General features: G+C 33.6%; 2 protein-coding genes across 3 annotated transcripts; both read left to right on the forward strand.

The window, feature by feature from the left end:
- The first annotated feature begins 1,287 nt into the window (after nucleotides 1-1,287).
- LOC121417518 lies at nucleotides 1,288-2,838 on the forward strand. Of its 2 annotated transcripts, none has more exons than XM_041611239.1 (2): nucleotides 1,288-2,182; nucleotides 2,716-2,838. In XM_041611239.1, the coding sequence occupies exons 1-2, from the start codon at nucleotides 1,791-1,793 to the stop codon at nucleotides 2,726-2,728; spliced, it is 405 nt and encodes a 134-aa protein (XP_041467173.1). In that variant the 5' UTR covers nucleotides 1,288-1,790; the 3' UTR covers nucleotides 2,729-2,838. The 2 variants fall into 2 exon arrangements, with proteins under 2 accessions (XP_041467173.1, XP_041467174.1); XM_041611240.1 differs by having other exon boundaries at nucleotides 1,289-2,182; nucleotides 2,719-2,838.
- On the forward strand, nucleotides 2,766-14,292 carry LOC121417888. The gene is made up of 3 exons (XM_041611623.1): nucleotides 2,766-4,722; nucleotides 5,533-11,889; nucleotides 14,282-14,292. Exons 1-3 carry the CDS (start codon nucleotides 2,766-2,768, stop codon nucleotides 14,290-14,292), a joined length of 8,325 nt encoding a protein of 2,774 aa, XP_041467557.1.
- The last annotated feature ends 6,943 nt before the right edge of the window (nucleotides 14,293-21,235 follow it).

Here is a 21,235-nt window from a genome sequence, read left to right on the forward strand (position 1 = left end):
AATCCCAAACAAACAAAAAACCTAAACTAAAGAATTAAAAACATTGAATGACTTCCCCAATTTGTGTCAAGAGTTTTTATTTGATTGACTTTGGGAATTTGTAGCATTTGGTTAAGAAAGGAAATAGTGATTGATTGTTTGTGAGAAGAGAATACAAGTGAGCTTCATTGATAACTTAGAGAGAAAGTATATTAAATATAAAAGTGAATTTGATTAAAAAAATTAGAAGTTTGTGGCACAACAGTGAGAGAAAGAGAGTTTTGAAAATATAAGTTAACTAGACTGAGAAATAGAGTATCTAAGAAAACTTATTTTTTATAGATCAAGTGTAATATAGTACTTTAAACCACAAATCTATTTTACTATTTTGGTTCCATATCCACGAAACCAAAAAAATAAGAATTGGAAGGTATTACTTGCAGAGAATTGATTTCAAAAGTGTATTGATTGCATTCCCTAGTGTAAATTAAAAATAGTAATACAATTTTTTTCAAGGTGAAAAAGTGAAAAGTGACTTAACACAATAAGTGCAAACAGTGATATAACTGAATACGTCAAAAGAGGTAAGAGCAATATTCCAGATTTGATAGAGCAGATAAAGAGTGATAGAGCAGATAAGGAGAAAGTAACATTGTGATAAAGAGGTATCTGAAAAATCAAGTGAACTGGATTGAGTGAAAATTGGTCTTTGTAAATTTGACTTGGAATATAAAGTGTAAAAAAGGAAAAAGCTTGATTGAAGTCGAGGTTACAGATAAAATTTTATAGTGTTTGAAACGGGCAATTGATTTTCATTACAAAGAATAAAACAACTTTTTAAATACAAAGGACTAAGTGATTTGGGCTGAGCTTTATAGAATTTTGCAAATACAAATTTAATTTATTGACAAAAATACAGATAAAAGATACAAAAAGGCACTAAAATTTTAAAAGAGGTAAGACTAATGCATAACTGCAACTAGGGATAAACTTGAGTAAAGTGAAAGAGTTAAAATACAGAATAAAGGCTAGAAGCGTTATTGCAGAATTTGATTTAGAAAATAGTGATATTTTTTCTCAAAGGGTAAAATAGTGACCTTGTTGATAAAAAGAGAAATTTGAGTGAACCTGACTGAGCAAATTAATAGTCATTCATAAATTTGACTAGGGATATAAAGTTTGATAGAGGAAAAAAATATCTTGCTTGAATATAGTTTAGTTATATATGAAAATATAAAGAGTTCCTTACAGATAAGATACTGAAAGGTACTAAAATTTTTGAGAGGTTTTAAAGTGGAGAGAGTGATATTGCACAAGTGCAACCAGTCATAAACCTGAGTAGGTTGAAAGAGATAAAATACAGAGTAAGAGCTAAAAACAGTATCTTGGATTTGATTTAGAAGAGTGATACACTTGAAAGTAAAGTTAGAAAGAGTGTTATTGAGATAAAAAGAGAGAAATTTGAGTGAAGCAATTAGCATTTATAAATTTGACTTGGGATATAATCTGATCAAGGGAAAAACCTTGCTTGATTACAATTTAAATTGTATGCGCAAATATAAAGAGTAGCTGATAGGCAGTGATTACTTTTACCCTCCCCCCCAAAGAAAAACTTCAATTGCAAAGAAGCAAATATAAATTTGGTCCAAATTTTGCAAATACAAGTGAGCTTTATTGACATAATACATTTAAAGGTACTTTTGTGTGGGTAGTTAATTTTAAAGGAAACGTTAAGACCTTGAAAGACAATTCATTGTGTGCGTACTTCTCAAATTTTTAATTTTTTATCTGTTGGAATAAAGAAATTGAAAATGGCTGCCACTCAATTCGGCTCAATTATTCATGAGATTCTAAACATGCTTTCCAGTTACACATCAATGATCAATTCAGATATTGGTAAATGTTGTCATTGCATGAATGACATCAATGAAAGTGACACTTATGTAACATGTGAATGTTGCAACAACCATTTTCATGTGACTTGTGAGGGATACTTGAACAATGACAAACTTGCTGACCAGAAATTGGTTTGGATTTGCCCATGCTGTGGCCATAGCAACATTGGTAATCGAATATTTGACAGAGTATGTATTCCATCTCATTATAACAGATATGAGCCTCTCATGTCGGCAGATGTTGATGATGACAATGAGAACATGGAAATCTTCAAAGAGACAAGACGAAAAAGGAGAGCAAAGAAGAGGTATGTTAAAGTAAAAAAGAGCACAGTGTTTGCAGAGCAATGCAGCAGATGTGAAAATGGTGTAACAGACAATCTGTCTCATTTCAAAGATCAAAACTTGCTCAATGAAGAACTTGACGGTAATTGGGTAAAAGTGGAATGCAAAAGAACAAAATTGATGGCAAGAAAAACAGAAGGAAGAACACATTCAGATGAAGAAAACGAACAGGACAAAAGAAAGAGAAGATCAGTTAATGGTGTATTGTTAGAACCAGGTGTAACCTACATTGGCAAAGCATTCAAGAGATTTTATGGTAGTCGTGAAAGAAAAATCAAAGAACAGAAAGAAGAGTGTAAGGTGACCCACAAAATGGAAAATAAAGAAATAGATGTCAATGTGCAATCCTACGTAGAAACTTTATTGAATATTTATACTTGTAGTGTGAAATCTCCATGTTCCATGAAGTTTTACAATGAAGCCAATGAGGTAATTGAAACAATGCAAAACCAATCTTATGCTCATGTAACAAGTTGTTTGTCTTCATTGTCAAAAGCAGGTTTGACTAAGCACTTGAACCCGAAGACGTGTATTGTTGTGGAAAAGATGCAGGATTTGAGACGATATAGAGTTCATGCAGGTGGTAGAAGAGGAAGAGGTCGAAGAAGGAACATGAAAGGTCAGTTCACGAAAGTGAATCAAAGAGATGATAATTGCTCTGATGTTTCAAAGATTCCAAAGAAAGAGGTCAGAACACAATCTAACAAAGATATGATTGAGAATAATGCAAATTGTAAGGAAGACCCAGTTGCTCATCAGTTGAACAGTTTTGGTAAATCAATTACAGTAGGCAAAGTTGAAGAAGAGTTGACAAACAGAAATGTAGATCACCATCTATACATACATTCTAATGAGGGTGCATGTGCAACAGATGAAATTTGTAAACATATGTCTAGTAAAGAAACCATGAACATCCCAGATAGAGTAAGCCAAGTTGAATTACAGATCGATCTTGAAGAAAATGAGAGTGATAGTGATATTGACATTGACACACCTATCAAACGCAATCGTGGGAGAAATTGTATAGAATCTGATTCAGACACAAATGTTGAAGATGACATCATACTGATCAGTTCATTTGAAAGTGAAAGGTCATGTCAGTGTATTGATACACAGCATGTACGTGATGAAACATGTCATGATGAAATTGTCCCAGATGCAGGATTGAATAAAAATACAGACAATGCAATTTTGAATGCAGAGGATGAGTCTACTGATGATTGTTTTGCGCAAAATACCTTGGAATCTCATATGAAAGCAGCAATTGTTCAGGAAAGAAAAGAAGATGATATGCATCCTTCTTCCAATGAATCAAGAGACGAAGTAGAGTTTGTATCAGATCTTGGAATGTGTGATAGGCCAGACAAATCTTTTAAATTTTTACCTCTTGAGATAACTGACAAACAAGCCATTTGTAAAAAATTGAATATTCCCTATACAGACGGAAGCTTCCATGCAAGGTCCAATAGCAATGAGTGCATCGGAATTCCTTCACACATTAAAACAATAGCTGATGATGGAAACTGTTTCTTTCGTGCAATTTCATATGCTATTTCTGGAACTGAATGTCATCATGTAATTCTAAGGAATTTTACTGTGAACCATTTATTACAGACCAATGATAAGTTTAAGAGTACATTGAGAAGTGAGTTCAGAACTGTCAGAGAATATGTTTTGAAAAATAGAATAATGGAAAATGGAACTTGGGCTACAGACACTGAAATGAGTGCATTGGCAAATTTGATTGATACCGATATCTATTCTTACAATGATCAAGTACCATGTTGGCAGTTGTACTCTGCAAGGAAACCGGGAAGAATAAATGTTGTTACATCTCATAAAGGCATTTATATACAGTACACAAGAAATGTTCATTTTCATGTAGTTGAATCCGTTACTTCTGTCAGTAGTGATTTATCAAAGAACATAGCAACAATGAAAGATATAAACACAACAGTAAACATGCAAATAAAACCAGTTGCACAAGGAACATTTCATCAAGGTGATATGAGATTTGGTGATTCAGCAGGAAAGCAATGTGTTGCCAATTCATTGTCTGCTTTGTTGTATAGCAAAATGAAAAATGCTAATGATTGGGACAATAAAGATTTAGATAAAATTCTGGCCAATGGTGATGAACTCTATCGTTACATAAGGTATTATGTAGCACGTGAACAAGAATATCTATTAATTTCTGATCTACTTGAACACTTAGAGGCATATGATGAGTTGTTTGAGATAAAGCGACGTGAATCAATACCTGGATTGTTAGAAGGAGATGAAACAAAATTGGAAGAATCTATTTCAATGCCATTGAAACAGGCACTTGAACAAGAATTGAATTCTGACTCTGATGCATGTTTTGTGACATTTTCTGGAAATACTTTTATTGTCATATCTAGTTATGATTGTTTCTTTATATTTGATTCACATTCAAGAAACACAAGAGGCTTACTCGTTGAAGATGGCTATAGTGTAGTGCTTCAAACTCCAAGTTGGCAAGGTGTGTATAATCATTGCATGAGGCTGGCAAAAACATTGAAATGTTCTTCACGAACTCAATATGAGTTAACTAGTATATGTGCAAAAGCATTGTCAAATAAAAATGAAACACTGAATGGTCGCTTTCAATTAGAAGATTCATTGAATGAAGGTCCTTCAAATACAAATAGTCAAAGAAATTTTGGATCATCTGAATCTTACATGGAATCTGATTGCTTAGATGAAATCGAAAGATTAGATGGAAGTATATTTCCACAAGAAGTATTTGATAACTATAATGTATATTTCACTGAGGATTCTAATGAAGCAGTTAATAATAATTTACATGATGAAGAAATAATGCATGTAAATGAAAATGAGCCAAACTTGAAAGATAGTGTTGACAGCAATGACTATAAAAAGTTGGAAATTATGACTAAAATAGAGAACTCTAATAGTATTTTAGGTACAAAACGCAAATTGACTAATCCTGAAAGTGGCTTGAAATGCAATGACAATTTTCACACGGAAATTCATAATTCAAAATTTGCAAAACTTAATGAAACTGATTTATCAACCATTGGTGAAATTGATTATGATACGAATGATGATTTAATGATAATTGAAGAAAGTCATAGTATATTGTGGTTCAAGCCTCTTGTTGGTAAACAGAAAAAAAAATGTTGTGAGATAATAAATATTCCACATTTTGTTGCTAGTTTTGAAAATTATGCTTATGAAAAATGGGTACCTCTAGAGCAACCAAAAGATGTAAAAGATATTGAAGATGATGGAAACTGTTTTTATCGTGCTATATCATTTGCATTGACAGGAAGTGAGGAATATCATCTTATCATTAGGCAAGCTATCCTTACACATCTCATGGAAAATGAAGATAGGTTTGTTGGATTCTTGAGAATGGGTTACTCTAGTATTTCACACTATGTCTCAAATAACATTATTGAGGAAAGTGGTACATGGGCAACTGAAATGGAAATTGTGGTTTTAGCTAATTTGATTGAAACTGACATTTATGTATATGATGAAGACCGGTTAAAATGGAGTTTATTTTCTGGTAAAAATGTTCAAATAGGAAAGGAAACAACTACAAATGGTGTTTATTTAAGAAATACTCATGGCATCCATTATGATGTTGTTATGTCAGTGCAATCATGTGATTCTAGTTTTCCATGTAATGAAACCACAAATACATGTATAAGTAGCTGTGCAAATGACAAAGAAAGAAAATATGCTAGAGTAAACAATGTTAAAATATCTGATTTATCAACGAAAAGACGTAGAAGTAAGAAAAGTTATAGTGTAATGAAGGATATAAAAAAGAAACAAAAAAGAGAAGAGCGGAGTTTTACGAAAAAAAAAGATATGGATATAGAAAAGCTTGTTAATTATGAGGATTTGAAGAAAATGAAAAAATATGAGGATGACGGACAAAGGGGAAAAATGACTTATGATCGCAACAAAAAATATCATACTGATTCAACTTATCGAATAACACTTCTCAATTCGTTGAATGAAAAGTATAGATTAAATAAAGTATTTCGTGAAAATAGGAAAGAAACAACAAGAAAATGCTATCAGACAAATGAACAATTCAAGCAATCACAGAAGAGTAGGATGAGAAATACTATGAGAAGTAAATATCACTCTGATGAACAGTTTAAGCAATCACAGAAGAGTAGGATGAAAAATACTAGGAGAATTAAATATCACTCTGATGAACAGTTTAAGCAATCACAGAAGAGTACGATGAAAAATACTTGGAGAATTAAATATCAGTGTGATGAACAGTTTAAGCAATCAGAGAAGAGTAGGATGAAAAATACTATGAGAAGTAAATATCACTCTGATGAACAGTTTAAGCAATCACAGAAGAGTATGATGAAAAATACTAGGAGAATTAAATATCAGTGTGATGAACAGTTTAAGCAATCAGAGAAGAGTAGGATGAAAAATACTAGGAGAATTAAATATCAGTTGGATGAACAGTTTAAGCAGTTACACAGAAATATAATGAGAAATAAATATCAGAAAGATGGTAGTTTTAAACAAAAGAAATTGCTGAGTTTAAAAAGTAAGTACCAAAAAAACAAGAGTTATAGAGAACAAGTAAAAAAACACAACATTAAGAGAAATGTAAAGAAAGAATTGGAAATGTCTCAGTTTGACAATGTTTTGCAAGAATTTCGGAAGATTATCAGTCATGGCCCAGAATATGTTTGCTGTGTGTGCCTTAAACTTCTTTTTGAAAACCAAGTTATGAAATGCAATAAAAGTAAATATAAATTACAGACATGTATCAGTGAAAAGTATTTGCATGTTTGCAACTCAACATGTCGATTAGAATGCCAGATAGGCCAATCAGTGAGATCATCCCTGTGGATATGTTACACTTGTCATAGAAAGTTACAATGTGGAAAGGTCCCAGCAGAAGCACATACTAATAATTTGCATTTACATGAAATTCCAGAAGAACTTGCTAATTTAAACACTCTAGAGCAACATTTGATTGCACTTAATATTCCTTTCATGAAAATGATGTCATTGCCAAAAGGTGGTCAAAATGGAGTTCATGGCCCAGTTGTTTGTGTTCCTTCAAATACCATTAAAACTGTACAGATTTTGCCTAGACCCGAGACAGAAGATCAGCTGATACGTGTAAAGTTGAAAAGGAAGTTGTCTTTTAAAAGTTATTATGAGTATAAGTTTGTAGATAAATCAAAATTATTGAATGCATTAAGTTATTTGAAAATGAATAATAAGTATTATCGTGATGTTTTAGTTAATGATGAATGGGAAAATTCAATGGAAAAGAATGAAGAAGACAATGAAAGTGAAGAAGTATCATCATTGTGTGATATATCTAATTCAAAGAAATTTAGGAGAAGAATTTTGGACTCATTAGATGAATACTTCTCAAAAGATGAAAATATAATTGAAAGTTCACATGGAAAAAAGAAAGAAAACAGTGTCCCAGTCAATAATAAACCAAATGATGAAGATGATGATGATGTTGAAGAAAGATTAAATGGGATTCACTTAAATTCATGTCTGCAACCCGCTGACATTGGACAGGAAATTTTAGATCAGTATTTTGACGATATAATATGTTGTGCTCCATGTGAAGGAAAAAGCCCTGTATCAGTACTGCAAGATGAAACCAATGAGGCCAAATGTTTTCCTGTATTGTTTCCTCAAGGTCAGCCTACTTTTCATGATAAAAGAAATGAAAAGCTAACATTGGGACGATATTTACACAATCGACTAATGCATGTTGATAACAGGTTCGCACAAAATACAGACTTTATCTTTTATGCACAGTATATTTATGAAATTCAACAAGTTTTGTCGCAAGTTTCTATTGCATTGAGACAAAGTAAGAATACCAAAGATAACCTTTCACCGATAACTGCCAAGGATTTGAAAGATGCAGAAAAAATTCAGAATATTTTAAAAGCAGACAAAGGATATAAATTTTTAAAACAAATTCGTGGAACACCTCCTTACTGGCAAAAGACACAAAAAGATGTATTGGCAATGGTAAGGCAACTTGGAAAACCTACATGGTTTGCTTCATTTTCATGTGCAGATATGAGATGGCCAGAATTATTAAATACTTTATTATGTCAGACTGGAGACTCAAGAAAATTGAGTGAATTAGATTGGGCAGATAAGTGTAAACTTATAAGATCAAATCCAGTAACCGTTGCACGAATGTTTGATCATAGATTTCATATGTTTATGAATAAAGTGATTATGTCTACAGCTGCACCAGTAGGTCGTTGCATAGACTATATTGAAAGAATCGAGTTTCAGAGTCGCGGAAGTAGTCACGTACATTTATTGATGTGGGTAGATCAAGCACCGCAATTAGGAATTGATAAAGACGATGATGTTACACAATTCATAGATAAATACATTTCTTGCCGGAAACCTAATAAGGAAGAAGATCCAGAACTCTATGAAATAGTTAGCTCTGTACAACAGCATAGCAAAAAACATTCTAAATCATGCAAAAAGAAAGGAACTACATGTAGGTTTAATTTTCCAAGGCCACCTTCAGAGAAGACCTTTATCATAAAACCTGTTGAGGATACAGAAGTGAAAGATAAAAAAACAAAGCAAAAAAATAACAATGAGACCGAGGGGAAAAAATCTGAAAAAACAAGGAGGATAGAAGATGCAAAACAATTATTGAATAGTGTAAAAGATGCATTATCTGGCGGGACTGAATATAACAGTGTCAGAGATCTTTTTGAAAAATTGGGTATAACACAAAACCAGTTTGAAAGTGCACACAACGAGATTGCTTCACAGGAAAGTGTGATCATCCAAAGAGAACCACAAGATGTATGGGTAAATCAATATAATCCAGAATTACTTAGAGCTTGGAATGCAAATATGGATTTGCAATATGTTACTAATGCATATGCATGTGTAACTTACATTGTGTCTTATATGTCTAAGGCCGAACGTGAAATGGGAATGCTTTTGAGTCATACCTTATCGGAAATGGAAGAAGGAAATACAGATGCAAAACAAAGTATGAAAAAACTAGGTCAAGCTTACATGCATAATCGCGAAGTGTCCGCTCAAGAAAGTGTCTATCGTGTTTGTAGTCTTCGATTAAAAGAGAGCTCTAGAAAAGTAGAATTCATACCTGTTGGACCTGATCCAGTTAGAATGAGTTTACCATTAAGTGTCATTAATAACAGACCAGAATGTGATGATGATGAAGATAATATCTGGATGCCAAGCAAACTTGACAGATATAAAGCCAGGCCTAAAACCAAAAGATTTAGTGCTATGTGTCTTGCAACGTTTTGTTCGCAATATCGAATTTTAACAAAATCACAAATTACAAATACATGTAAAGAAAATATCTTTAAATTGGATAAAAATTTGGGATATGTTCAAAAACGTACACGTGGAAAAGATGCAGTTGTAAGATACCCTCGATATTCTGTTGTTGTTTCACCTGAAAAGTATTTCCTTAGCATTTTACAGCTCTTTTTTCCACACTATGGTGATGAACATCTAAAGCCTCCAGGTTTTGAGTCATATCAAAATTTCTATGAAACAGGTGTTGTGAAGATACATGGCTCAGTACAAAAAGTTAGTTTGATTGTCTGCACAAATCGAAAGAAATTTGAAATAAATGCTGAATCAATAGATCAAGCTCAAGCACATTTAGAAGAATTTGGTGTACAGGAAGATGCCTGGAGTCTTTTATGTCCTGAAAGTGAAGTAGAACGTCTTGAGCATCCAAAGCAAAATATAGATATGGAAGATTGTGACGAAAATCTTGATATTCCTGATTTGAAAAATGATTCTAAAGCAGAAACTTACAGTTTAGAATTACGATCATCAAAAATATCTAAAACAGAAAGACATGGTATGATAAGAAATTTGAATGAAACACAAATGCTTGTCTTTTATAAAATACGAGAATGGTGTTTAAATAAAGTTAATGGAAAATTGATAGAACCTTTTCATGTATTTATTACTGGTGGTGCTGGAACAGGAAAGAGTCATCTAGTCAAATGTCTTTATTACGAATCTACTCGTATACTGGCCAGAATATTACATTATCCTGACGATATTTCAGTGTTAAAAATAGCCCCTACAGGTGTAGCAGCTTATAATATCAATGGTCATACTATTCACAGCATCTTGTCAATTCCAATTAGAGCTCAAATGCCTTATCAGCCCCTAAGTGAAGAGAAAATAAGTGCTCTCCGTAATAAACTAGCACAGTTGCAAATTCTTATTATTGATGAGGTATCAATGGTAGATCAAAAGTTAATGTATTATATTCATAGTCGACTACGACAAATCAAACAATCTCGAGATGAAACTCCTTTTGGTGGTGTATCTGTAATTGCTGTTGGAGATATGTATCAGTTACCACCTGTGTTTGGCAATCCTTTATATAAAGATAGTCTTCAAGGGGTATTATGGAATGATAATTTCAAAAAAATAGAACTTGAACAGATAATGAGACAAAAGGATGATACAGAATTTGCACTTTTATTGAATAGATTACGTATAAAAGAACGTAATGATGTTCTTAATGATAAAGACTTATCAATGCTAAAATCTTGTGAAACAGGTGAAGAATGTGAGGATGCTTTGCACATTTATTCATGTAACAAAGAAGTAGATGAATGGAATAAGAAATTATTGCATAAAAAATGTGCAAATGTAATTTGTTTAAAAGCAGAAGACACTGAGAAAGATGCAAAGAATGGAAGTAAAATTCGTGAAAAACCTGTGACACGTTGTAAAAGCCAGTTACCTAATTATTTGTGGATTGCTGTTAATGCAAGGGTCATGTTACTTAAAAATATTGATGTTAGCAAAGGTCTTACAAATGGGTGTTTTGGAAATGTTACTGAAATAATCAAATCAAATTCTAACACAATTTCCATCAAAGTAAACTTTGACAAAGAAAATGTTGGTATTCATTCTATTGAACGATGTGAAGAATTTTTGGGTAAAAAATATTCAAGGAAACAGTTTCCACTTAAACTTGCTTACGCATGTACAATACATAAAGTACAGGGTTTGACGTTAGACAAAGCTGTTGTATCATTGAAAAGAATATTTGACTCTGGACAAGCATATGTAGGCCTTAGTCGTGTTTCTTCATTAGCTGGACTTACATTGGAGAATTTCAAGCCACAAAATATACATTGTAATCCTGAAATCAAAGAAAGAATGAAAAACATGAAAGTATTCCTTGAAAATGTTGAGAATGAAAATGATGATAGCTATAACTTTACATTGATTTTACACAATATACAAGGATTAAAACAACATTTCATTGATCTTCAGTCACAGTGTCAATTTATGAATGCAGACATCATTTGTTTGACTGAAACATGGATTAATGATGACGACATCTATGACGTTAATATACAGGATTTTAAATTTTATCATCAGCCACGCCATCATTCATACAATGAATCTGGTATATTACACAAATTTAAAGACCAATCACATGGTGGTGTTGGAATTTACAATAAAAGGCAAACTTCAAGTAGATTAGATATATGTATAGATAATTTAGAATTTATTGCAACTGTTCTTATGGATCCAATTTCAATTGTTATTTCAGTGGTATATCGACCTCCATCTTACAATATAACATCGTTTTGTGAAAGTTTAGGTACTTTATTAGACAAACTAAGTAAACAAACCACAAAATGTATTATTGGAGGAGATTTTAATGAAGATCTATTAAAAGGAACTTCAAAAATACACCAGTTAATGTGTTTACATGGTTACACACAACATGTTGGGAATGCTACAACAGAAAATGGAACATTGATAGATCATGTTTATAGTATAGGATTGGATTCATTGAAAACGGAAATCATACCAATATATTATAGTTATCATGAAGGAATTAAAGTAATGTTTTAGTATATGAAATAAGATAAATATTACAAGATGAAAGATAATTGACTGATGGGTATCTACTAAGGGGTAATAATATTTCTTGTTTAATTGGTAACAATAATTTGTAATCTGTGATGCACAAAAATGATGATTTTAAAGACATTCAAATAACATTGTCACTAGGGCATCCATCGATACAACTGTATTTTTGAATTATTGCAATTTGTTTATTTCTGATAAAAATATACACAAATCATACGTGATACAATCTAAAATTTTTACATATTCACAATAATAGATTATAATGAATGAATGTTTATATAGTAATCACACATGTACATACATGTATTGTACTAAATGATCATGTTTGAAAATTTTAGGAAACAACTGTACTCCATTATAAGAAAATGTAATTTGCATCAAATATACAATACTTTGTTTGCATTCAGAAAGAAAATGGCTTAACAATAAAGTATATTAGTAATTTGTTAAAATTACAATTTCTATTCATCTTTTATAACTGTACTCCATTATAGAACAATGTAATTTTCATGAAATATACATTGTTTGCATTCAGAAAAAAATGGCTTACATGTAACATAAATTACATTTCTATTCATCTTTTTATATGATTTGTAATATTGAAAAAGGTTTATGAAAATAATTCACAAAATGAGATTTAAAATAAATATGTATTTGTATGATATTTTCAAGATTTAATAAATTACCATGAACATTAACAGCTTTGAATGCTAATAATATAGATTTATGTTTTTTAAAATATTGACTAGTGTAAATGATTATACAAGGATTAAGGAATATCAAGCAAAAAAAAATGATTTTGAGATGCTTGTTTTTATATTCATTCGTTAAATACAGAGTTATACACTTTTAATGTGCTATTGACCATATGATGATAAAAACATGGATATGCTTAATGTTGATTTTGATGTGGCCATATTTTTTGGTGGGGTATATCATGATTTTAATTTCTTTTATTAATATTCATTTGTTCAGTTATTGTGAAGAACCCAACTATATTATGATATTATATTATCAGTTCTGGGCTCCTGGCTGAGGGACTCTCTTCTATTGTAATCCAGAGAGTCGAAGATGGTCAACCTTTGCTGAGGGAAGTGAATCTCACTTCCCAGGTCTCCCTTCCCAGGCCACAGAAGTTCCCATTATGGACTGCAGCTGCATAAGGATTTTATTCAAAATTCATCAGCGCATCCAAGTTCGTAAAAGGTATGTTGAATTTTTTTGGTAGACCTTATTGACAAACACAATGTGACTTATGAAAAAGTTATAGTTCAAAATCTTGTACACAGCTTTGCCTTTAACCTTTTTAAGGTTAGTACATTTAGTTATATAATTGTGGTGCTAAAATTGTAATTTAATTCACACAAAATATATAACAGAATTTTTAATGATTTGAGAGTTTGTAGTTTTAGTTTCATTTTCAGCTTCATTATTAATAGTTATTTTCTTTCCGTCTTTATTTATAAGCAATATTCACTTTACAAAATTTTCTAGATTGAAATTTTGTGCATTATTTTTATACCAAAATCTAACATGTAGATTATTTATTTAATCTTTTCAACTTTGATTTTTTTTTTGAATGATTATTATGGTATATATTTAAATTTGAGTGATCTTAAAGATAAATGAAGGAAATTGCTGTTAACACTGATTTCACGAGAAAGTCTGTAAAACTAGGCCTAATTGTCACTATATCATCAAGGATCTAGATCTGGTACAGTTACATAAACTGAACTTTGTGAAATCTTGAAATCTACACTGAAAAATGTTCACACTGAAAATCACCAACACAGATAAGCGCACGTGGGACAGTGTATTGTCATTGCTTTGAAAGTCGGGCACGACGCTTGACCCGAATCCTGTGCTTATTTGCTAATTTCTCAGCAATTACACGATTTCTTCCAGAATCCTTTGGCACGTATTATTTATGCAAACCAATACTTTCATGGTCATTTCATTGGATTCTGTACAAACTCAATTTGAAATCATTACCAGAACTGGCATTATCTTTAAACGTTACACACGTGTTTTAATTATATAAGATTTTGAAATTTAAATATGATTTTTAGCTGTATAATTGATAGTTGTTTTTTTCTTTTTTTTGGTTTTATTATCAGTGTTGGCGTAGAACTTATCTTTCATTGGAAAGTAAAGGGACAACATCCCCAGCGTAACAGCGAAAAGGGGACTTAAAGATGACCAATCAACCTTTGTCTGAAAAGGAAGGTGAATCTCTTATCCCAGGCACCAAAAAGTTTTCATCATGGAATCCTGCTTCATATTAGACCTACCTCATGATTCATCAACATCCACGAACAGGACTATGGGAATTAGACTTATTACATTCTAAGTTTTCATCACGGGCTCCTGCTTGATAAGATTTTGTTCACGATTCATTAAAGGACAAGTCCACCCCCCGGGGGGGTCACTCAAATTGTTTTTTGATGGGGTGTGCCTCCCGAAACTCTGAAATGGGGGTCTAAGGAATTCACTAAAAGGGTAAAATACGGGTCTTGGAATTTTTTTTATTTATTTACCACTTGTGGGATGGAACACCCTATCAGCACATGCTGTTTTCGTAGGGGTCCATAATATACTGAATATACCGAACGGTGTGAAAAACAGGGTCTACGGAATTGGATTGCGGCACTATACGTTGCACAATATATAGCGCTGTGCATGCGCTCGCCATGCATAGAGCGGCTACTAGTTATTATGTAGGGAGTTGCAAAGATGTACGTGCATCTCTCGTATGCGGTGCTCGCGCTCGACAATTTTGGTAGGGCTAGAGAACTGAGATCTCTCGTAACGGGGGTCTTGCGAGCGGGGCTGGGCGGCTTCTGAACTGAACTTTTCTCATTCGGAGTATCTAGAGACCTGAAACTTGAGTCTGAAAAAGGGGGTCATCAAAGCGTCACGTCCCCGTACCACCAATATATGCGAGTGCCTCCTACGGTGTCCACCCCAGCAAAAAATTGATTTAATAAAAATAGAAAAATAAAAAAAGCATATTAACTCTATCTAGGCCGGGGTATTTTTGGAGTTCATATGGCTGGGGGGGGCCTCCCAGGCCCCCCCCCTAAGATCTCGGCCGTCGACCGTGCGATTGCGCCGAAAATTTGGCACGCAGGTTGTCTGGGACATAATCTACAAGATTGTATAGTAATTTATTTCATGCGAATCGCTATTAAGTGATTATGCTAATTTATGCGTAATTAGTATGCGAAATCATACTTTTTCCTCTAACTCCCTAAATAAAGCTCCAAATGTACTAATTTTTTGTATAGAAACTCTTTGTGGTGTTCTTAGCAAGTGTAAATGAAAAAAATTGCGATATCAAATAATTTTCTTATGTATTTTATTGTTTTTTGTAATTTCTTATGTATTTCTTTGTTTTTTGACCTTTTGTTTTTCATTGTTTTTTTCAATGAAATTTGTTGGTGACTCTTCTGTGATCATAAAAAGCATAAAATAAATACATTTAGACCAGCAAAACTAAAAATAATCATACATTTATGAATTTTGGTTGAAAACACAATTTGCATTGACTTTGTACACGAAATCACGTTTTTGAGCAATTTTTGGTCTGACATGCACTTACATAATATTGCGTAATTTTGGAACCGCGTACCCGGGTGACGCAAAGTTGGTCTCAAAAGTTGCGCAAGACTTGAAAGTAAATAGTCAGCGAGCGGCGCGGTCAAAAAAATTCGCGCGGCAAAAATATTGCGCGATTTGTTGAGGGGGGCCTCCGAGGCCCCCCCCCCCCCCCGGCCTAGATAGGGTTAAACACCAAAAATTTCATAAACATTGGATGTAAAATAAGAAAGTTATGAAATTTTAAAGTTTTGTTTATTTTACACTAAACAGTTATATGCACATCCTGGTTGGTATGCAAATGAGGGGCTGATGACAAAACCCTGTGACTGTTTCTTTTGTATTTTATTATATGAAATGTGAAATATTTAAAGTATTAAAAAAAATATATCACAATTCTTATGTATTTTATTGTCTCGCCCACCAGAGGTGAAGGCGAGACTTAGGGATCCAAATGTCGTCCGGTGTCCGTCAGGCGTTCATCCGGCATCCATCCGTCACAAACCTGTAATGACACATATATCCCAAACAGTAAGTCACTTTTCAACCAAACTTGGATGGTAGGTGGACTTGGGGAACCTGCATTTTATGCTGCAGTCTGAGGTCACATGGTATGGTCAAAGGTCATTTTCGGGTCAACGTTAAAAGTTTACATGCAAGACTCTCTTATGACACCTAACTCCGCAACCGTAAGTTACTTTTCAACAAAACTTGGATGGTAGATGTAAATGACTCACATTTAATGCTGCAGACGGAGGTCACATGGTAAGGTCAAAGGTCATTTTCAGGTCAACATTAAAGTGTACGTGCAAGGCTCTTATGACAAGTGTTTTTCCATCCCAGTCATTTCATAATGAAGTTTCGATATAATTCTCTTGCATGCCTTCGCAAATCACGATATTTCTGGTTATTTTCATAAGTGGGTGAGACACAAAATTACTTTTGCCTAGTTGTTTTTTTTTATTGTTTTTTTAGTTGAAATTATCTGTGACTTTATTTTGACCTAACATCAAATTAATTGAGTTTAATTTGTAATATTGTAATAATGATGCATTTATGAATTTCGACTAAACACAAGATTTGCATTAGATTTTTACACAAATTCATGTTTTTGAGAATTTTATGATGGCAATCCTTCTCCTGCAAATTGTCAATGTTAACTAAATTGGTATGAGATCAGTTTTGTTTGTTATGATAATTTTAGTACATTTAGTTATGATTCATGCCAAAAAAAGTTCTCAATATACTATGTTTGTTATGTTATGGAAAATGTATTATATACGAATGATGTGATTGCAGAAGTAAACAATAAAATCAAATCAAAATCAAATATGCATTTATGAAATATTCTATAATTTCAGAAATGCGTATCCAGGCTTTGGAAATTTGGGGCCCGTTTCTCAACACCGTCATAAGTCTAACTTCTTGACTAAATCGGAGATAGTGAGCTAGTTGTCCGCTAACCGTTTCACGAAGCCCTCTTTACCAAGATTGGGTACAACAACCTCACTAAATAATTATGACACCTCCGAACCTGTCATAACTTCTCTCTTAATGATGAAGTGGCATCACGTGGGTAGATTATGACATGCAAAAGTGCCGAGAAATTTGAAAATTATAATCTTATGTAATCAATCATAGAGATTGAAATTACATCCCAAAATAAGTGGGATAATGCATCATTGTAATCATTGTAATACAAAGTAACTATGAAAACTGTTAGCAAAACGCAGCAAAACCATTCATTTTGAAATAGTAATATAATTTAATCGATAAAAATTCCACCACGTCAAGCCATCCATAACTGCATTTGTATTTGTTGATTTCAGACCCTATTGACATTTGGATAAATTCTAATCTCTAATTTATGCATAGAATCTGTCAAATCGTAAGATCGGTATCAAAGATTTATAAAAGAAAAATGTTAAACTATATTTCGATGATGTTTGGAATTGTAAAATATTGTATAATTATCATAATTTTACAATTAAAACCGTTATGGTTTACTTTCGTAAACTATTAAAATTGGATATCCCGTGGGTACCCATCTCAACGTCCACATGTGATGTTTTAGTCATGAAATAAATTATTCATAATTCCATTTTTCAGCAATTGAATGCCCCAGTCTTCATGGACTAAGTATGTATGATGCATAATTTACCTGTGCTATTATTTAAGATGTAATTCCCAATTCATCACAATATTTGCAATTTCGTCATAATTTTTTTTTGAAAACTATGCTATTTTGTGACTAAGGCTACGTCTCGTCTGCTCTTTTTACCGATAGTATTGATATCAAGATATTTTAGTTAGGAAGCCTTTCGTGAAACAGGTTTAAGATTGGAACTAACTCCGTGGTTGGTGGATAAAGATATGACTAACTTGCCCAGGTGTTGAGAAACGGGCCCCTGGTCTAAGAAATTGGGCAAGTCTTGAAAAGAAAAAGTCATTGAAAGTTTGTTGCGCTCTTTTTGCGTTACAGATTTAACACAAAAAATCTTGAAGGGGAGGGGGGCTGATTCAGATCCCCCTCCCAACAGTAACATAACTTATTTAATTCTCTAAACTTCATAATAAAATGTACTTTTTATATAATTGTAATGCTAGACATTGTAATTTGAGTAAATTAAAATGTTACACATGTGTTTTAATGATATGAGATTATGTCATTTAAATTTTATTTTCAGCTTCATTACTAATTTTGTTTATGTTTTTCCTTTGTTTGATTATTAGTTTGGGCAAAAAGTCATCTTCAATTGGAAAGTACAAATCCAATTATTCTAACTGTAATGGTGGAAAACTTGATGCATAATGGTCAACTTGTGTGCAAAAAAGAAAGATGTATCGCAGTTTGTGGGCTTCAGCAAATTTCAATAATTGGCTAATGCTTGAAACAATTAGCTAAAAGTGTGATAGTCCAAATTTTCTTAAGGAATCTTTAAGAATAACTCTTTTGAGTATATGGAAGAGTTGCAGTACATGGAGAACATTTTGTTGATATTTTTATTTTTCTTTATTCAAACCTTTATGCAATAATTATCATAATGAGAAAATGATGATGAAAATAAAATGGATGATAATGATGATAATGTTAATTGTGTAATGATACTGATCATGATGATGTTCATATTCATGTACTAGTATTTATATATGTAGAATGGATGAAATTATTAAACCAAAATAGATAGGTATAATGTTGTGTATTATTAAAGTATTATAATGTTACTTGCATATTATTGCCTATATCGTTTCTTCTGTTCAATAATAGTGATTAGTGATGGTAAGAGATGTTAGTGTAGAAGAGAGATGAAATGATAGGAGAAAGATAGGATGGTAGTAGAAAGATGAGATGGTGGGAGAAAGATGGGATTGAAGGAAAGAGATGAAATGGAATGAAGAGATGAGATGGTACAAGAGAGATGAGATGGTACGATAGAGATGGGATGGTATAAGAGAGATGGGATAGTAGAAGAGAGATGGGATGGTAGAAGAGAGATGAGATGATAGGAGAGATGAGATAGTAGAAGAGAGATGGGATGGTATAAGAGAGATGAGATGATAGGAGAGATGAGATAGTAGAAGAGAGATGAGATGATAGGAGAGATGGATAGTAGAAGAGAGATGGGATGGTATAAGAGAGATGAGATGATAGGAGAGATGGGATAGTAGAAGAGAGATGGGATGGTAGAAGAGAGATGAGATGATAGGAGAGATGGGATAGTAGAAGAGAGATGGGATGGTAGAAGAGAGATGAGATGATAGGAGAGATGGGATAGTAGAAGAGAGATGGGATGGTATAAGAGAGGTGGGATAGTAGAAGAGAGATGAGATGGTAGAAGAGAGATGAGATGATAGGAGAGATGAGATAGTACAAGAGAGATGGGATGGTATAAGAGAGATGAGATGATAGGAGAGATGAGATAGTAGAAGAGAGATGAGATGATAGGAGAGATGGGATAGTGGAAGAGAGATGAGATGATAGGAGAGATGGGATAGTAGAAGAGAGATGGGATAGTAGAAGAGAGATGAGATGATAGGAGAGATGAGATAGTAGAAGAGAGATGAGATGATAGGAGAGATGTAATAGTAGAAGAGAGATGGGATAGTAGAAGAGAGATGGGATGGTAGAAGAGAGATGAGATGATAGGAGAGATGAGATAGTAGAAGAGAGATAGGATGGTATAAGAGAGATGGGATGGTAGAAGAGAGATGAGATGATAGGAGAGATGAGATAGTAGAAGAGAGATGGGATGGTAGGAGAGATGGGATAGTGGAAGAGAGATGAGATGATACGAGAGATGGGATAGTAGAAGAGAGATGGGATAGTAGAAGAGAGATGAGATGATAGGAGAGATGAGATAGTAGAAGAGAGATGAGATGATAGGAGAGATGTAATAGTAGAAGAGAGATGGGATAGTAGAAGAGAGATGGGATGGTAGAAGAGAGATGAGATGATAGGAGAGATGGGATAGTAGAAGAGAGATAGGATGGTATAAGAGAGATGGGATGGTAGAAGAGAGATGAGATGATAGGAGAGATGAGATAGTAGAAGAGAGATGGGATGGTAGAAGAGAGATGAGATGGTAGAAGATAGATGAGATGATAGGAGAGATGGGATAGTAGAAGAGAGATGGGATGGTACAAGAGAGATGAGATGATAGGAGAGATGGGATAGTAGAAGAGAGATGGGATGGTAGGAGAGATGGGATAGTAGAAGAGAGATGGGATGGTAGGAGAGATGGGATAGTAGAAGAGAGATGGGATGATAGGAGAGATGGGATAGTAGAAGAGAGATGGGATGGTAGAAGAGAGATGAGATGATAGGAGAGATGAGATAGTAGAAGAGAGATGGGATGGTAGGAGAGAGATGAATGGTAGGATAGAGATGGGATGGTAGGAGAGAGATGGGATGGTAGGAGAGAGATGGGATGGTAGGAGAGATGGGATGGTAGGAGAGAGATGGGATGGTAGGAGAGAGATGAATGGTAGGATAGAGATGGGATGGTAGGAGAGAGATGAATGGTAGAAGAGAGATGGGATGGTAGGAGAGAAATGAATGGTAGGAGAGAGATGAGATGGTAGGAGAGAAATGAATGGTAGGAGAGAGATGGGATGGTAGGAGAGAAATGAATGGTAGGATAGAGATGGGATGGTAGGAGAGAGATGGGATGGTAGGAGAGAAATGAATGGTAGGAGAGAGATGGGATGGTAGGAGAGAAATGAATGGTAGGATAGAGATGGGATGGTAGGAGAGAGATGGGATGGTAGGAGAGAGATGGGATGGTAGGAGAGATGGGATGGTAGGAGAGAGATGGGATGGTAGGAGAGAAATGAATGGTAGAAGAGAGATGAATGGAAGGAGAGAGATGGGATGGTAGGAGAGAGATGAATGGTAGGAGAGAGATGGGATGGTAGGAGAGAGATGGGATGGTAGGAGAGAGATGGGATGGTAGGAGAGATGGGATGGTAGGAGA

Source organism: Lytechinus variegatus, chromosome 6 (assembly GCF_018143015.1).
Source record: "Lytechinus variegatus isolate NC3 chromosome 6, Lvar_3.0, whole genome shotgun sequence".
Lineage (NCBI taxonomy): Eukaryota > Metazoa > Echinodermata > Echinoidea > Temnopleuroida > Toxopneustidae > Lytechinus > Lytechinus variegatus.